General features: G+C 37.9%; 1 protein-coding gene across 1 annotated transcript in view; it reads right to left on the bottom strand.

The window, feature by feature from the left end:
* COL25A1 (collagen type XXV alpha 1 chain) overlaps window positions 1-20,288 on the bottom strand; it is a 560,431-nt gene that overhangs the window by 146,909 nt on the left and 393,234 nt on the right. Inside the window, exons 8-10 of the mRNA XM_036764944.1 lie at window positions 11,609-11,680; window positions 10,521-10,628; window positions 7,382-7,417 (exon numbers count right to left, since the gene is read on the bottom strand). Of these exons, the coding sequence (XP_036620839.1) occupies window positions 7,382-7,417; window positions 10,521-10,628; window positions 11,609-11,680 (216 nt within the window). The remainder of the gene's footprint in view (window positions 1-7,381; window positions 7,418-10,520; window positions 10,629-11,608; window positions 11,681-20,288) is intronic.

The raw sequence follows: 20,288 nt of genomic DNA, 5'->3' as shown, positions 1-20,288 counted from the left end.
ACTGAAAGACTTTCAAATATTTGTAATGAAAAAACCAGAACTAAATGGAAATTACAATAAATTTTAAAAAGAAAACAAAAAAAAAAAAAGAAAAAGGAAAAATAACCCAGGTCAGATCCCGACTCTCCTGACTCCACCCACCCATCCCTAACCACCTTTCCCACTGTTGTTCAATTCAGTTTATGAGCTGTCTTCTCCCATTAGAACATGAGCTTTTTGAGGACAGGGACTGTTTTTCTTCTTGCTTGTATTTATATTCCTAGGTGTGGAACAGTGCCTGGCACAAAGTAAGTGCTTAATAAATGGTCTATCAATTGTTATCTACTAAAGTTACCATTTTAGGATATCTTCTTGAATCACTTCCCCCATTTATTGTACCTTGCTAGGTTTCAACTTGGTAAGGGACATGCTTTCAAAAGAAAGAATGTCTTTTATTTCCAGAAGATGGAATCATTTTTAATTTCTCTCTTTACCACCACACTGGAAATAGAGGCTTTGTAATAGTATTGGAAGAGAAATTGGTTTTGGAATCATAAGGACTGGGTTCAAGTCTCACCCCTGGCTCATTTCCTACCCTGGATAAGTCACTCAGCTTTTCTAAATCTTCATTTCTTTAGTGCCACTTAAATAGAAAGTATTATCTCACATAAAACTACTTAAGAGTACACAAAAACCTACATAGAGGATATTATCTCCCCCTTGACCTAGACTGAGAGACAGAATAAGAAGATAATATATTATTTTCCTATTTTCACAGTGCTCATTTGGAAAATCAAACCTTGGCTCTGGACGAAGACTCATTGGGAAGGGCTCTGATGGTATTTTGCTAGCATGTATTTTGCAGAGAAACAAATTAACTGAGAATTGGATCCCTACAATGCGCAACATAATAATGCATGAGAATGGTTGCTAAGAAATCCCAGCAGGCAGGGTACGTGACTAACATGCATCTGGTATTAGCAATAATACTTCACTGACAAGCTAACTGGTGAACTAAAACATGATTGTATGATTTTTGCTTCTAAAATATATATTTTCTGCATGTAGGGATTGTTTACTCTTATTAGATACTTACTAAATGCTTATTGATTGAGAAGAGAAAGGGCATTAAGGTCTTGTAGTACTAGAAATGTAAGTTGCATTGGCCACACGTGGACTCTACATGTCTGTTTCCTTACCATTCTGCTTTAAAGCTGTTCATATTCACACAAGCACTGTGTATTTGTGGGATAGTGTACCCCACGTTTTGCAGCTACTGCCCTTATTACGTAATTGTAGTCTTTACATTGAGCTAATTGTAGCAACTGGTTGACTATGAAAGGAAAATACACTGGTAGGGGCTCATGAGTCGTAAGGTTTGGACTCATAGACCCACAGAAGTACCCTTGAGCCCTAGGGTTGCCATTCTCTGAAGAAACTAACCTGTGAGTGAGAGTATGTGTTGGAGGGAGTAACTCCCAAGAGGGGGAGCTACACAATGTGTCCATGTTTGGCTCTCTTCTCTATTATTAGGGGTCATACTCCTTGAAGCTTCTTGAACTTGGGTTCAAATCTTTTCACTGACACTAATTCAAAACACTTCATGTCTTGGAACTCAGTTTCTTCATTTGTAAAATGGGTGTGGTAGGACTTGAAGTTACTGAGGTGCCCTCAAAGTCTAGAACTATGATTGAACTATCACAAAGTCAGATATCCTTTCACCTTTTGCAATTTTATTTGGGGTATATTTCCTCCTGATCAGATGCACTGGAACACATAATGAAGATTCAAGTTGATACACACTGAAAAGGGCCTAAAAATGGACAGACAGTGGTCTTCATAATCAGTGTGCTTTATTTTAAGCAAAACCAATATATATATATTAAGGGCTTGCCCTAGACATGCCCAGATCAACTAACAAGGAGGCACCCTGCATGCTGTATTTTCCTATCACATAAGTGGGTATAGATAGTATCCTGTGATTGGTCATGTAGCTGTGATTCTCTCCTGCTGCTTCCAGAGGGTAAAAATAATTTTCAGTCCCATCTTTGTGACCCCATTTTGGCTGTCCTTGGTAGAGATACTGGAGCGGTTTGCCATTTCCTTCTTTGGATTATTTTACAGATAAGGAAACTGAGGCAAACAGAGTCACGCAACTAGTAATCCAGCCCAATTTTTTTCATTTTACAATTGTGGAAATTGAGAGAGGTTAAGCAATTTGCCCTATCGTCCCATAAATAACAAGTAGTAGATTTAGGGTTTGAACCCATATTCTCTGCCTCCAAATCTCACGTCCTTTCCATTGTCCCATGCTGCCTCTGGCTCCAGATCCATGATTCCATGATTCACAATGGGATTTTTAAAAATAATAAGTTTTCATAGTACAAAAGTCTGAGTCTCCTTCTCTTGACTATCATGGGAACCATCCTCATTTAAGACTTTGTCACGTCTCAACTGGACTACAGCAATAGCCTCCTAAGCAGTCTCTCTATCTTCAACTTCTCTTCTCTCAAACATAGCGACCAAGTGGATATTCCTAAAATAGGTCTGACCATATCAGTCCCCCGTGCAAGAAGCTCTGGGGGCTCCATATTGCTTTTAGAATAAAACTCCTCCATCAGGAATCAAAAGAACTTGAAAGTGTGGCTCTAACCTATCTTTTCAGATTAATCTCAAGAATTCCACATTCTCATCAAACAGACTTACTTGCTGTTTCTCATATGTGATATTCCATCTCCTATCTCTGTACTTTTGTGCAAGTTCTCCATCACACCTGGAATACAATCCCCATTTACCTTTGCCTTTTAGAATTCCTAACTGCATCCAAGGCTTTCCCCTCAGAGGCTTTTCCCAATATCCCCAGTTTTTAGTTCCTTTTGCTCTCCCCACTCCCACCTAAGCCCATGAATATATACTTTGTATGTATTTTCTACAGACTTATCTAAACATCTATTTCCCTCAAGTAGAATACAAGGTCTTTGGGGGCAAGACACCATGTCATTTTTTGCACCCTCAGTTCCTAAATTCTTAGCAAGTGAAGTTGAATTATAAAAATGCTATTGACACACAAACTCTCATGAATAAATCTGTTGTGTAAATCAATGTTCACCTATAATTGATTCCAGAAAGAACATTTAAATACTATCCAATGTGTGTTGAGTTCTCTGAATTTTAAAAGTGCTTTGCCATGATTTATTTCCTCTGATTCTCCCAGTAACCCTTGAAGTGGGTAGGGTAGGTATCATCCTCATTACTATTAAAAATGTGAGGCCCCCACTTTTATATCAAGGGGAATGGTTATGCCAAGGGAGGAAGTTTGGTTTCTTTCAAAGTGTGAAGAAGCAACAGATTTGAAAGGTTCATGATAATTCAGCTATTCTCTGAACAAAGACATTTCAGCTAAGCCTTCCAGCTGGGATTGATCAAATTAGGGAATTAACTGGGTTTGGAGAGTTAAAAAGAGGAAGAAAGAGGCTTGGAGTGGGGGAACATTCTTCACATCACCTTCAACTGAGACTGAGACTGTGCCTTTGAGGGGTGGAGCATTAGAGCACACCAAGATGGTAGCATGATTCATTTAGGAATAAATTGAGTAGTTATATTTAATGACATTTCTACTTGAAATGATATCCAGCTAGGGATTGTAGGGAGATGGGATTAGGCTACTTGTCATTCATATATTATATCCTAGGTGGTATGCATAAATTCAAGGAAGGTGGAACGTGCTACTTTTGTTAATAAATCTGTTTCTTTGCCAGACTGTACTCCTAAGATGTTGCATCTCATATTTAAAATCTATGCATCAATAAAATTATGAATAGGACTATGTAGTTACCTAGTTGGGGCTAAGTATTCTCCCAGCCCACTTCCCACACTCTGGCTTTCCTTGCTTCTCCTTCCAGCCTTGACCTTATGGTTTACTACTTTAATGTTCTCTAGGTATTACCCTAACTAATTCCATAACCAGGCAGCAATGTGGTGCAATAGATAGAGCACCAAGCCTGGAGTCAGAAAGACTCATTGTCCTGTGTTCAAATCTGGCATTGGACACTCACTAGCTGTGTGACCCTGGGCAAGTCACTTAACCCTGTTTGCCTCCGTTTCCTCATCTGGAAAATGAGCAACCACTCCAACATCTTTGTCAAGAAAAGCCCAAACGGTGCCAGAAAGAGTCAGACACAACTGAAAAATGATTAAACAACACAAAATTTCATAACCCCTTGTCCTTCCATTGTTCCTGTCCTACAAATCTTCAGTCCTGAATAAATCTCATCCATTTGATTTTCCCACTTTTGCTCCAGGGCAGGTGAGTATTAATGCATAAAGTAAAAAAGTGGACCTGATTTTACCAATTAGAAATTTATAGTACATAACCTCATTTGGGTCCTAGTAGCTGCTTGATAATCTTTCTACTGTAACCTTGCTTCTTAAATCTTTCTCCAAATCTCTGGTTTTGAATGATTCCTTCTCTCCCCTCACCCCTAATTGCTGAAGACTTAGTTTCCTCCTCCCTGAAAAGTCTGAGGCTATCCTCCATGGAATCCCTCAGGAGCTCTTCTCAATTCTTTGAGCTGTGTCAGCATCACTGTCCTCACTCTCCTCCTTCACAGAATAACTCCTCACAAAGGCTCAACTCCCTTATCATCATCCCATCCTGTCTCTTCCTCAAGGACCTCTCATCTCCCACATATTTCAATCTTTTTCTGGAAACTTTGACTCCTTTGCATTTGTCTACAAATATATCCAAGTCTCCATAACCCTAAAAAGAAAGGAAGGAAAGAAGGAAGGAAGGAAGGAAGGAAGGAAGGGAGGAAGGAAGGAGGAAGGAAGGAAGGAAGGAAGGAGGAAGGAAGGGAGGAAGGAAGGGAGGAAGGAGGAAGGAAGGGAGGAAGGAAGGCAGGAAGGAAGGAAGGAGGAAGGAAGGGAGGAAGGAGGAAGGAAGGAAGGAAGGAAGGAAGGAAGGAAGGAAGGAAGGAAGGAAGGAAAAAATGCTTAGCCAGACACCCAAATGGTGGATAGATTTCAAGGTATCCATGAACTTGATGGGGAACAAAAATTACATCTTTATTTTCACTACCCTCTAACTGAAATTTAGCATTTATTTCAGCTATGAGTATTTTAGAAACTTTATTCTGAGTGGAGGTTCCTAGATACCCCTTTCTGACTTTTCAGGCATCAATCCTCAGCTGCAGTCTAACCTGGAACCTTCATTAAGTAAGTACCTGTAGTATCCTCAATCTGGAACATTCATCAGTTCCTATGGCCTTTTCACTCTAGAACGTTTCTCCACCACGCCAGAGCCTTCTCCCGTTGGTGAATGTCTCCCAGAGCCTCCATTTTGAGGAGGACCCAAGCCCTCTTCAGCTACTTGAGGGCATAGATAGTTTTTCTTTTCGATTGTATTTGTATCCCCAGCACTTAGCACAGGGGCTGGCACACAGTAAGCACTTTAAAAATGCGTACTGCTTTCACCAGTTTGACAAAGGGGTACTTGGTACAAAAGAATTTTAAGAGCCCTTGTTCAAATCGTTTTTACCCTCAGATTCTTGTTCCAGATAATATTTTTCATTTCTACTTTGAGTCTCAATGGAACCCAACATATTATTTGAACCCCCAAATTTTGATAGTGGATTTTCATTTCACACCATAATAGACATTTCACACTCATGGCATGCAAGTTTTACAGGGCAAATTTATAGGGCAACAATTTTTTAAATTACAAACAGAAAGGACACAACTACTTCTCCCGTTAGGAGCCCACAGATAAAAGAACCAAAAGATTTAAAATCAAAAGTCTTTCCAATATTAGAAGTGTTTTGAGGTGTAACAGTTCCTTGCTATGAGAGAACTAGCTTTGAGACCCTGGATAAGTCACCTGACCTCTCATTGCCCCCAAACAACTCTCCATAAATTACAAAAGAATTGCCATCTGTATCAATGGAGGCAGTTTTTACCAGGAGTTTCCAACATCAACTAAATCATAAACCTGGAATTTAAAAGAAAAAAATTCTAGCTATCCACACCTGTGGTGGAATTTCACACCTCTTCAAGGAAATCGCAACCATACTTGAATTTAATCTATCTTACAACAGAAAACTGTGGAACCAAATTGTGTCTCCTGTTCCCTCCTTCTGCGTGTTTCTCTCCCCTGTGTGTCTCTATCTCTTGGCTTTCTTGCTCTCAGTTCCTCTTTCCTCTCCAGATTTTTTTTACCACCTTTTTCCTCTTCTTGTCCCCTTCACCCTTCACTGCCCCCCTTCCCTATAAATGGCTCCCATATGGAACTGCAAGATCTCATTGGTATTTTTGATACTTTTATGATCATTATTCCTAAATCAAAAGCAAGTGAACTAGACATTTTATATGCAACAGAGGTGATTTCATGGAGCTTAACATGGAAATGGGGATGCACATTGGCTTCTTGCTTTTTAAAAGACGCTAGCAGTGGGTGGCTAATGTTCAACCAATCTCTTCCATCCAATGGCCAAAATCTCGTAATGGTATCAGGTTGCTTATGCACTGGTTTGTTTAGATAATCCCTTTAAGAAAACTTCCAAACATATGTGCAATATATATGTATATATGTGGATATGTGTGTGGCTATATATAAGTTTATGCATGTACACGTGTGCATTGTGTACATATGTATACGTGCATGTGTACATGTGTATTAATATTAAATGTATATAAACACATCTATAATATAAACATACAACAAGCAGCAGGCATTTATTAAGCACTTACTATGTGCTGAGCTCTGTGCTACATACTGAGGGTACAAATAGACACACATATATCTATATATTTGTGTATATGTATATATGTATATATGTATATTTGTGTATCTATATATTTGTATAGATGTATACATATATTTGTATGTCTATATGTATGTATATGTATACTTATGCATATATTAAACTACATTTCTCTAAGAAAACAAAATATACTTGCTTTTTTATTTTATAACATGCTATCATGTTTGTCATTTAGTTTATTTATATATGTTTTATCTCATCTAGTTTATAAGCTACTTGTGAGAGTTTGTGCTAGTTTCATAACTTCATGGTCTCTTGAACACAGTACTTGCTCTTCGTTGAATTTCACAAAATAAGGTCATTTTGACTCCATTAATTTTTCTTTTTTTGGTCCATCTCTGACCAGTAGACAACTAGGATATTACCACATTTAAGAACTGGAAACTGCAAAGGACTATTCACACACAGGAAAAAAATTTTATATTCTCCAATGGACTTTCTCTTGAACCACAAGCTGTTTGAGACCAGTTTGAAGCACAACCATGCAAGGTGATAATCACAATTATAATGCTGTGCATTAAGTTGCCTCTGAAATAGTCTAGCTTTCAGAAATTTTAGAATGGAAAAAAATCTGAGGTACTTACCGTTAAGCCTTGTTCTCCTGGTTTTCCTGGCTCACCCTTAAAAAGGAATTTAAAAATCAGTGTTATTAGTATTGCGTGCATTAAATGTCTAGTTCACATTGCTATTCAGTAATGACGTTTCAACAACCACTGAAGCATAGCATAGCAAACAGTCACTGAAATACACATGGCAACCACATGAAGATGTAATTTTTTTTTCTGATTCCGCTGCTTCCTAAAATGCTCTAATTGCAAGTACAGAAACAATGCAGGTAAGAGAGCTACTTTAAAAGCACACTGTAGTCATCTTTTAATTTAACAAAAGGCACATAGTTTCCATACAAGGTCAGCTTAAGAGTTGTGTACGTGGTAACTCAGTCAGATGGGGGTGACCAAGTAATAGGCTAGTGCAATGGGACCTAATGCTAGCAATGCTATTAATGTTTACAACTATATCAAGACTTTTGTGGCATATTATATAATTGCATTTATACACCATTTCTATTCTGACACCTCATCAGGTTGAAGAATTGACCTTGGATTCTCTGCAGGACTACAAAAAAAAAAATCAGACTCTGGTATGCCCTACCACTAAGCTAGTAGGTTTGATGGTTTAATCACAGAATACAGATCTGTCATTCAACAACCAACCTAGCTAAATTTAGAAAGGCTTATTACCAGAAAATTGGTCTCTGGCTGATAAATTTTTTGTCCATGACAACTCAAGCTAACTGTTTACCATGGTGAGAAGCGAGTAGCAATGGAGGGACCTGGCAGTAATGCATTCTAGTACTAATGCATTAGAATAATACTCTGCCCAATGAGAGGTCAGACTCTCCCATTTAAAAATCCAGCAACAAACTTGACAACATAGTGTAGGAAACATCTGAACAGTGAATATCTATCATAAAGACCATGCATTTTATGAGAAGTCGACTTTTTCATTCCCACGCGACCAACTTTTGAAATTTTTTTCAACTTCAATACACTGACAATTCTTCAAAAAGACCCCATGTCTCAACTTGAGACCACAGTCTTTGTTAAATTTCAGACAAACACTTTTCATTTATGTGAAGGCTTATTAAATGATTCAAAATTGTACTCATGTGCAGTGGATACTTTTGAAAGAATTTTTAGGAAAGTTTCAGAATTGTTCTCTGATTATAGAAAATTACATGCAAAAGAATTTCATTTATATGTAGAGACTGTCAGAACATAAAAATTTCTTAGAATTTAGGTTTGATTGATAATGGTTAAAATAACTAAAACCCAAATGCCGAGGAGGACTCCTCAATGGCATTGTTATTATCATGATTAATTTTTGCTTAGATTAATGGGGTACAGTGAGGAAAGCACTAGCATTGGATTGGCTTTGGATGGGTCGTTTCACCTTTTTATGCCTTAGCTTCTCTATCTGTAAAATGAGGGACATGGAAGAGAATGACATTTAAGACTAGTTCCAGCTCAAATAAATGACATTAATATAAACTAATATAAAACATTAACATTATTAATGTTATAAAGCAAAATAATAGGTAGTTGAGCAAAATAACTGCATTTATCAGGCAAATAAGTGGATGTAGGTAGCCTTTTAAAAGGCGCTTCCAAATTTATTTCAAGATATTCCTTTCTTTAAAACTCAAAAGCTTGTGGAACTGAATGTCATAAACTAAAAATAAATGAATAAATTTTAAAAAAGAAATTCCTTTCCGAGGTTTATTATATTTAATCATTTTTCAACTAAATTGAGTCTGAGCTTATAACTAAATATCTAATTCAATTTGTGGAATTTACAAATAGCCATTTGGGTCTATGAAATGCGTAAGAAGTTTCTTTCTTAAGACATACATTACGATAATAATGGCTTATGCTTATGTACTGCCTTAAGATCACAAAGAACTTTTCTATTTATTGCACCTTGATATAAGGTTAAAGCAAATTCCTTGTAGTAAACAGGAATTCTTCAATGGAATTTAATTTCTGGCACAGCCCTAGAAGATATGACATGTGATCAATATAGTTATCCAAAAAGGGAAGTTATTTGAAGAGATATTTATTAGTTTTTGAGCTAGAAGGGACATTAGATGTCTAACCTTATTGAATAAATATGGAAACTGAGGCCCAGAGAAGTAACTTACACACAAAGAGTAAGTGGCGGGGCTAGGCTCCTAAACTTGGTTCTCTACTCCAAATCCACCATTTTCCATAATATCATGTGACTTCCCTAACACCGAGGTTGCCAAAGAATATACAATTCACAATAATGAAGCTTCTCTTGGCTATAGCCTGTTTGGAGTATCATCTGGAGAAAAATGAGTCATTAGAATTGGGCTTTTGGGATTGCGAATTTTTCCTTCTAATGGTAGAATAACTTTAACAGTACTATTGCCCACCATATTCTAAGAGCGAATTAATTCCTCATATAACTACATGGAAGAATTAATAGTGTCATTCAGCATGAGAAATAGCAGTTATAAGAAAATTTGTCTTAAAGCTTTTGCATTAGACCTGAAATTAAAAAAAAAAAACACCAACGAGGCAAGCAAGCAAAGAAACTCCAATTTGGTTCATTTGCAGTTCATTGTAAAGTATGCTATAATGCAGTTTTAAAAATCATTTATCATTTACAACACAATACAGGTGTCTCCAAAGTCTGTTGTGGTTTTAAGCTATAATAACTTTTAAATGCCCTAAGAGTTTGAGGACACCCTATGGTATTGATTGGTTTTCATCGCTAGACAGACTGATTTCTTCTAGGACCCTACTTTTACAGTAACCATACAAGTGTGATTCGTTCTAGGCTATGGGAGATAGACAGCATCGATACATGTAGCTCACCATTCATTCTCAAACCTTACCTGGTAGAACTCCAAATCAGTTGCTACCCCTTCAGTGCATCCACTCTGATACTTTATGAGGCTACCAAGGGGAAGAGGGCTGTGGCTAGCAGCAGCACCTGGCTGCTGCTCCATTTGGAGACTTTTCAATATACACCTTCCTCATTTCTCTTCTTCTGATCACCACTCCCACAACCTGAATCCCACCCTATGCCCCAGTTTAATGATCATCAGGAAGGCTTTAGAGAAATTATAAACAGTCATTCCTCACGAAAAGTTCTGGGAATCTGTAATTTGGAAAGCATAAAGAGACAGCAACTCACAGGTACTCCTGGCATGCCACGGGGACCATCTTTCCCTGTGTCCCCAGGGGGCCCTCTGGGTCCTGGTGGGCCAGGGGGTCCAGGAGGGCCAGCTTGTCCTTGGTCACCCTACAATGGAAAAAAGAACAGATACACAAATGATCATACAGCACCATCTTTCAATCATTCTTCAAAAACATTGCTTTGTTGAATACTTTTTGGCTCAAATGATTCACCTAACCAAATGGTGAAAAGAATCCTAGAGACAAAAAACAGGCATCTCTGCTAGCCACTTGCCTGACCACAGGAAGGACATAAATACTCATACCATGTGAGCTGACTTGATAGAGAGGTACTCAGTGGCCAGGCACTGATCGCTCACATCATAATCGCTGTGCTTGGAAGCAAAGTCATCCACTCTTTCAGAATTAGTCTACAAGAACAAGGCTGCATCAGCTTGTTTTTATTTTAAATCTTCCTTATAATGGCAATAAAACAAATGGCTGGACTTGCACTTTCGACAGATGCATTTCATGGCTAGGTAATCAATAAATAACACACACGGGGCTCTTTCCTTATAAAATAAAGTCATTCTTGGCTTAGTTTAGAATGACTTCTTAATTACTAGAGGCAGAAGGTTCTGAAAACATCCATTACTGACTTCAATTATAATAAGTAAACTTTGAAAAAAAACCCAAAAAAGGTAAAATCTTCATTTCTTTTAATTTTTCTTTTCAAACTCACAGTACCATAGGATGATATGCTTGAGGCTGGAAAGGACTTGGGAGGTCATATCGTCCGACCCCCTTATTTTACGTAGGAGGAAGCTGAGGACCACTGAAACAAAACAACTCACCCAAGGTCACAGAGAATATGAGGCTGAGTTGGGATCTGAGCTCAGGTCCCCTGACTCCCAGGCCAACATTCTTTCCATTGTACAACGTTGTCCTTTTATCTCTTACTAATCTACAAATGCAACTCATTAAAATTATTTTGCCTTGGGATGTTTTCAAGACAGCACTCCACCATTAGGAGATACCTTGATACCAGCATGCAGAGCAATGATTAAAAGTAAAGAAGAATCAGACTTCAGACAGAAGCAGCACTACCTTAATGAGGCGGCGTTTAATGAGCTGCTGATCAGCAGAGAGAAACCCATGATTGATTTTAGGAAACACCATCTGATCAGGCAGGTGAGGTCAAAGGTTGAAGTTCAGAGGTGAGAGAGTTGAGGAATAGACATCAGAAGGCCCAAGAAAGAAATAAAGATACAAGCATTAGACTTATCAAAACTAAAAATAGGAGAAAAAAAAAAGAACCAGTGCTTGTGTTTGACGCTAGAATCCCAGCCTTGTTGTTGAAAAGAATAAAGTTATGGAGCATGTTGGTAAGGTTAGGTTTTCAAATGCAAATAACATTTTTAAAAACAGTTATTTTGGCCAGAGATGTTAGGGTTTTTTGTTTTTGTGTTTGGTTTTTTTTAATTCAGTATTATCCCACAGCTCCAGAGGCTCATATGCTTTTCTACAGGCAGAGATTCCAAGGACAAAGTACCAGTCCAATTTTTCAGCCAGGATTTTCAACCAGCATAATGTTGCATGAACATTGGTGCCATTTTAATGATGACTGAAGGTCAGGAGTTCTTATGATTGCTTAATCAACTGGGTGTTAGACAACATAAATAAGAACAGTAAGGCATGGTACGTTCCCACACAATTAAGTCTGAATAAAAATGTGGGGTGCTCAAAGATCACCTCCCCCATATATGTTGCTTTAGATAAATCTTCGTCTAAGACAATTTTATTTTAAAAAATTAAAACAAAACCTCACTGGGGTCCAGGAGGCAACGTGCATTGATGGTTTTTACTCCTAGAGACTGATGGACTCTTGACTTTCACTGTCCCCACAGTTAACTGTCCACACATACTCTTATGCTGATTGAGGAACCTGACTGAGTAGGCATACGTTTCAACCACAAACCTTGACGGTGAGTATCTGATTACTGTGCAGAGCCGCAACTGTGGGGAAGCCTGGCAGACCCTACAGACACAGCACGGGCACCAAAACAACACGACAGAAACCGTCACACAGACATTTCACTAATGGACAAACAGAACAAGCAATTTGCCCGATGGGGCTTATGGACTACTAGCCTCATCCATTATGGAGCCAAACAAAATTTAATACAAGCTCTTCTTCAACTGGGATAGAAAGTCAGACAGAGACCCAGAAGGCCTCACACTGACCATTCGATGGCACTCAAGTTTGTTGTATATAGCTTGTGGCTGGAATTTTTCTAGAATTTTCTAGATTTCTAGAATTATAGATGCAAAAGGTTCTCCATGGATGGCTATGGGCCATGTGCTGAATACCAACTTACTGTTACAGGATGAGAGCAATGATCTGTTTACTCAAAGACACAGGACATACAATACATACACCCATCTTTTTTAAATGGACAGTAATACACAGTGAACACGATCAGATTAGAAATAGTGCTCGACAGATCCAATGAATTTGGCATGTTTAATGTTACCACCTATGTTTCAAAATATCCCTCTCATATCACACGATGACTCCCAGTTCAAATAGTCTGTTTTCTCTTGCTTAACAAACTCAGAGTGATACCAATAGCCATCTACCGTTTATACTGCGAGCATGCCTATGACAGGGTTTGACCTTTATGTTCCATTTAAGTATACATACTTTTGCAAAAGTCCAATATTTTAAAAGAGCAAAATGCTGTTGGGAATGCTTAATAATGAGAAGGGATCAGATAAAAATTTTGCAAGGACATTCCCTTGAGAAGGATCATATTAGAAACCAGAGAAACAAATCAGCTCTATGACCTGGTTCCCCCTTTCTGGAGAACAGACTACTGTGGAGATCAAATTGGGCAGATATGAGAGGTATTTTTGCCCTAATTTTACCACCTTTCCAACACTGTACTCTACAAAATTGGAGCTCTCCAGCAAAATAATTCCTTCTCTTATACTTTTTTTGTTTTTGCTTGAGTACAGTTTATAAATATATTGAATAAAATAGTAAAAAGAGCTACAAATATCTATGCCCTCCCTATTTCTCTAGAGGCTCCCACAAGGTTAAAAGTTCCCTAGAGTCTTTACTTCATTAGCATTTTTTCCATTGCGGATTTTTTTTCTTTTGAGAAAGTCAATGGACTTTTAGATAGATAGGTAAATAGAGAGTAGCATTTCTGCGCTGTTGCCTTTGATTCTCATCTATTGAGATAGTGCTTGGATGAAACCAAAGCAAAAGAAATGATTGGCTTTGCCCAAATCCATTCTGATAAGGCTGTTATGAGGCTCAGTGGTTTCTGAGTGACCTGTATTCTCCTCTCTTTTTTTTTCTCCCTCAAGCAAAAGCCCTTTAAACATAGATTGTACACAAATATAGAAATGCTGAGAGTTGAAAAACAGATGTGTACAATTTGCTTTTGTTTTACTGAGGAATATGAGTTTATTAGATGGTAATGTGCCAGCATCTTTACATCTGTGACTCATTAGCCCTATATTACACAAAGTCAGAACTCTGTATGTAAACTACAATATTTATGTGACAAAGAATAAAAACAGATACAAACAAGAAGCATACGAAGGACCAGAGACCTAATTAATGGTGATAAATCATAATGTCACTTCAAAATGGGATTATCTAGCAAAAATAATTTAGATTTGAAAACATTTTAACCATGTGCATGGTAGACTTTACAAGTATTTTGAAATGGTAATGAATAAACAAGCCACTTCTCACATTCTTATCTGGGTATGACTAGTAAGAAAGGACCACAAAAAACCCATGAAAAAAGATTCCAACATGACAAAATCTGAAACACAAAGTAGAAAGGTAGTTGGAAAGATGCCTTTCATTTAACACCCTCAACCAATGGAAACTTCTCTGTGAGAAGCTGTTTTCAGATTCCTCAATCTTAGTACCAAGAAACCTTGCATGCTTACTACTTGTAACTATATGCTGAAGGTCTTACTGGGTGACTTTGGTAAAATAAGTTTAGGAGTCTGGCTGGGAGGGAAGGAAAATGGATCAAAGGGGAGAATGTCTGTAACTTTCCACAGATATCCAAGGTGAGGTTACTGAGCAAGAAGCTCAGTCTAGACCTAAAAATCATGCTGCATTGTATTCAGGAGGGTAAATGAATGGGTAAATTGAGACCACAAGTTGAAACTGAAGTTGCTAGCCTCTCCCTTTCCATACACTTTCTTTATCTAGCTATTCTTAACCATCTTTTTTTTCTCCTTTCAAGTTTCTATTATATTAATTTTAATGAGATCTCACATGAAAAAATGTGGGTGTTGGAGATATAATCAACACTGTGTGATTTACCTTACTCTGCCCTCTCCTCCCACTCTTCAATGAAGGAGCAGAACAGTAATTTTAAGAAGAGTGAGAGTTTCTAATCACATAGAAGAGACTTAGCTAGATCATTCGTCTTAAAGAAAAATGATGCAAAGTCTCATGAGTTTTCTTGCCTTAATGACTGTGTTTAGTCATATTATACTTCATATTCTCAGAGAAAGGTGGAGGAGGGGGAAAGAAATGGGTAAATGAAAATTTTGGATTAGGTTCATTCCAACTGGTACAACTGGAAGCCTCTGAGGTAAGAAGGTCATTAGGGCTGGAGAAAAATTATCTGGGGAATTTTCATGCATGGCCCTATATTTAGATCCCAAACATACTCACAAGTTAAATGGATCCATATGGATACACTTCTAGGATGAGCTAACAGTGGTATGTATTGTCACTGTTTAAGTTTAGATTTACAAAGCTGGCACTAAGAGCTTTGTTTCCCACAGGCATTTTGTCTAACCCTGGGGTATGTTGCCACCCTGTGATTGCGCTTTTTTATGTAGACATTGTTTTTTCTATGCCATAGCTCTGTGGTACATTCAGCGAGGTTTCACTTAAGTGTGGTTAACTTAGATAAATAATAACAATGAATCAACGTAAAAAGATTTATTAAGCACTTACTAAGTGTCAAACACTGTGCTAAGTACCGTGGACAAAAATATACATGTGAGATGTGGAGCACATTTAGGAGAGTGTGTGATGATAGAAAATATGGGAGAAGAGTTTTGGTCTGGGAAGTCAGAGGGTTGGTGAGTAAAGCCATAACAGAGTTGATTGACATGTCCTTTCCACTAATAATAGCAACATTGAATTAATTACAGGTCCCAGAAGAAATGGAACTAGGAAGAAAGAGAGTAAACTAAGAATAATTATAAATAATTCACATTTCTATGAATATTTCACAGCTTACAGAGAACTTATTTTCATAACATCCATGTGGTCATACAAATATCATTATCCCCAAGTGATGTTGCTCCAAATTCATACTCCTAGTAAATGTTAAAGTCAAGACTTGAATGCAGGTCATACTCACCCCAAGCTCAGTGTTCTTTCCATCATGCCCAAAGAGAATAACCCACTTTCCCACTCAATTAGGATTTTTCTCCACAGCAATTAGTCATAATCTTTTCTAAATAAGTGAAATGGACTTATTTCATTTAGTTTTATATTTCAAAGAACTTGCCTGGTATACAGATGGTTTGGAGTGGGTGTGGAAACAAGGCATGGAGAAAGAACACAAGAATAAGCTGATACACTGAAGCAATTTGCACATGTTTTCCCCCAAAAATGTTTTAAATGCTTCAGGAACCTGGATGCACAAGGGTGTAAAATGACTTTCCACAGGCAATTTTCCTGCTCAAGGCACTTAACAATCTAATCTCAATAATGTTCATAACACTGTGATGAGTATAACTCCAATAGGACCCTTTCTATTAGTATCATTCTAGGAGAAGTACACGTCTTGTCACACCCTCCTGGCAGTGCTGAAGCACCAACTTACCTCACAAAGATGGTGTAGAGACAAATAGTTCATATGAAAGGCTTTGAACTTCTTGGAAGAACTCATTTGCATAGCCACTCCCACCCAAAGTTCTCAGACCTCTGGTGGGAAAATAATCTTATCCAGGAGTGGGGAACCTGCCCTCACATGTGGCCCTCTAGGTGCTCAAGTGTGGCCCTTTGAATCCAAACATCACAGAACAAATCCTTTTATTAAGATAAGATTATTATCTATTTGAACAACAGAGAGGAAAATTTTGACTTTTTGCCTACAGCTCTACGAAAGAACCAGAAATGTTATCCGTGGTTTAAAAACCCAGACTTTAGGGGGCAGCTAGGTGGCACAGTGAGTAGAGCACCAGACCTGGAGTCAGGAGGACCTGAATTCAAATCCAGCCTCAGACACTTGACACATTTACTAGCTGTGTGACCTTGGGCAAGTCACTTAACCCCAATTGCCCTGCCCTCCCCCCTCAAAAAAAATCAAAATAAAAACCCAGACTTTGTCACTGTTATATTGTGATACAATGTCCTTGCCTTTAATGATGAGGAGAACTTTATTTTTTGGTGAAGAGAACAAGGGTATGGACATTTATTATCAGGAACTGCCAGTGAGGAAGTTCGTTCTCTCAAGGCAGATCAGCATCTCTTAAGCAATTTATAGTGTCAGAGAGTTGCGTGGGATACTGAGACATAAAGTGATTTTTCTAGGGTTACATAGGCAGTATGTGACAGAGTCTAGACTTGAACACAGGTCTTGACCTTAAGACCCTCTAGTCCACTATGCCACATGGCCTCTCACAGAAAGAAGGGTCTATTATTAATTACTATACACTTAAGTGTATTACTATAATTGCTATATTATATACTAATTTTCATTTATAATAATTTAATTATTAAATTATATTATGTAATATACCATATACTATATATACTATGTAATATTATAATAACATATTATAATAACTAATTTAATTATATACTAATATAATACTATATTATACACGAATTACCATGTTACTATACACTATATACTCAAATACAAACCTCTACTGGAGAACATTCTAGGACCATTCAACTGAAAATAACTTAGCAACTTAAAAACACAAGAAATTGGGCAGAGTTGACAGATAAGCTTTAGAAAAGTATGAAATGTTCACTAGTCCTAGAGTATGGCCTCAGTTATTCCAATTAATTGGGAACTACAAACAGTAAGTATTAGAAACAGGAATACAATGGGAGAAGGTCCAATTTTGAACAGGAAAGAGGTTCTATCTTCTTGGGGACCTTCACAGTTCTAGATCATGTGGCCTCACTATAAGGTAAGACATGAAGAAATCAAGCTTTACCCAGAGGAAGGAACTAGTCTGAATCACCTATTGATTTAGTTTAAAGGAAATCAACCAAGGCAAAGAGACTTGGCTAAGTTTGAGTTTCCCAAGGCCAGAGGATTCAAGGACTGAGTCAAGGCAGAGGAGAAAATTTTAAAGGTCAGAGAGAAGACTCTTTCTTAGCCAGGCAGCCATATCAAGGAGAGGAAATTTAAAGATACTGAGACCTCTAGGGAGAGATTAATGAGGTCCTTGTAGGATGAAGGGTCAGCCAGAGAAGGGTTTTCCATTGGTTAGAAAGTACAAGACTTAGAGACCAGACTGAAAAGCAATTCCAAAGGAGACTATGAATTCCGACAGCTTCAACAATCTTAATCTTAAAAGGCTAGAGTTTAAATCAGCAACCAACTCAACAAAATAAGCTGGAAGAAGGAGCTCAGTGGGCATAAATGAAAGAATTAAAAAATAACCAGGGTGGTCTCCTGTGCATTAGTATAGAAGATGAAGCTTCACTTTTAAGACCAGTGTAACTTTGAAACCTTTCCCTTTGTATGTTATTTTAAACCTCTATATGCTCTCATGTAGTAGTGACCTGAATGTTAAAAACTCTAAAAATCTAAACAAGGGTTGTGCTGTGATTTCTAAGACATAAGAGCAGGGGAAAAATTAAAAGTGACATATCTCTTCCAGAAGTGATCAGATGAGGGTCACCCAAGACAAAAGAAAAGGTGAATGAAGCACCCTTAACTGGAAGTCATAGGATCATATATTTAGAGCTGGCAAGGAGTTCAGAAGTCATCAAATATAGCTCCTTCACTTTATGAAGGAGGAAACTGAGTCACAGAGAAGTTAATTGACTTTCCCAGGGTTGTACAGCTAGTGAGTATCAGAAGGCAGGTCTTAAACTATGGATTTCCTCATCCCAAGCCTAGTCCTCTATCCATCATACCGTACCAGGCTCTACTGTGGGCTCTGATACTTTTTAGGAGTGTGACCTTGGGCAAGTCATTTGACCTCTGTGGGCATCAGTTCCCTTATCTTTTCAACAAGGATGCCACACTAGTGAATTCTAAAGTCTCTTCCAACTCTCATACTCTAGGACTTTAATTCAAATTAAAAAAATATTAAGTGCTTACTATGTGCAGAGCACTGAGCAATATATAATGCCGAGATAAGATAGAGTAGCCTAGTATGTAGTATGTATGATGCTACATGAATGACGATGTAACAAAATTATTCATGATGGTTTGTAAAAATACATAAAAGATGTATAAGAATAATGCTATATGAGAACTGGGATGGGAGAATGGAGAGAATTTCTAATAAAGGAATTGGGAAAGTCTTCATGGAAGAGGTAGCATTGGAGCTGGACTTTAAAGGATGCATAGACTTTAACAGGAGAGGGGATTCTAAAGAGAGAGAAGATGAGCAAAAATTTGTTGTCGTTCAGTCATTTTTCAGTAATGTCTGATTTTTTTGTGACCTTCATTTGGGGTTTTCATGGCAGAGATACTGGAGTGGTTTGTTGTTTCCTTCTCCAGTTCATTTTCAAGATGAGGAAACTGAGGGAAATAGGGTTAAGTGATTTGCCCAGGGTCACACTGCTAGTAAGAATCTGAGGCCTTATTTGAACTCAGGAAGATAAGTCTTCCTGATTCCAGGCCCAGCACTCTATCCACTACATGCCTGTCCCACCTACCTGCCTAGATGGAAAAGCACAGGGCATGTATGGGGAACAAAAAACTGGTCCAGTTTGACTGAAGTGTTGAGTGGATTAGAAGGTTGAAAAATAGGGAATGAGATTGGAAAGGTAGGGTGGCTTCAGATTTTGGAAGGCTATGAATGCTAGGCAAAGCAATCTGAACTTTTCTCAGTGGACAATAAATAGGGTTTTGAGCAAAGGAGTGAAACCACCTTCCTATGCTCAAGGAAGATAAGTTTAGTAGCAGAGTGAAGGATGGTCCGGAGAAGGGCAGAGAAAGAAGGTTTGAAGACCTACTGGATCACAGACCAAAGCAGGCCTATGGCTCAACAGATGATGGTAATCTCCTTCTGCCCATGTTATAGTTTAACTTCATCAATTACTCTAGCCACTTACATAATTGAGAAGCTAATAATCATTAATAACCCGTCTTTCCTTAAAAATCCATACAAGTCGACTAGCAGTTATCAACCATATACTCTGTGCCAGACACTGCGCTAAGGGCTGGGGTTACAAAGAAAGACAAAAGTCGTGCTAATGCTTCGGGAGCTCACAATCTAATTCAGGGAGACAACATTCAAACGACCACGCACAAACATGTCTCCTTTTAACTTAACATTTGCCAATTTATAACTGAAGTTATTTGAGCATTTATCTTACTAGGTCATCAGCTCCTTGAGAACAGCTATGGTGTATTATTGTACCTTCCCGTTATCTGTATCTTCAGTACTTAACAAAGTGTTTGCACATAGTAGGTACTTCATAAATATGTTGAATTGAATTGGATAACATCTAATGCTAATGCCTTGTAAAACCTGTTTGTAATACACAGGCAGGGGTATGAGCAAATATTATAAATTCAATTATATAGTA

This window comes from Trichosurus vulpecula, chromosome 6 (assembly GCF_011100635.1).
Source record: "Trichosurus vulpecula isolate mTriVul1 chromosome 6, mTriVul1.pri, whole genome shotgun sequence".
Classification (NCBI taxonomy): Eukaryota; Metazoa; Chordata; class Mammalia; order Diprotodontia; family Phalangeridae; genus Trichosurus; species Trichosurus vulpecula.
Note: the sequence above shows the minus strand (reverse complement) of the source record. Positions and strands in the feature narration are given on the sequence as shown.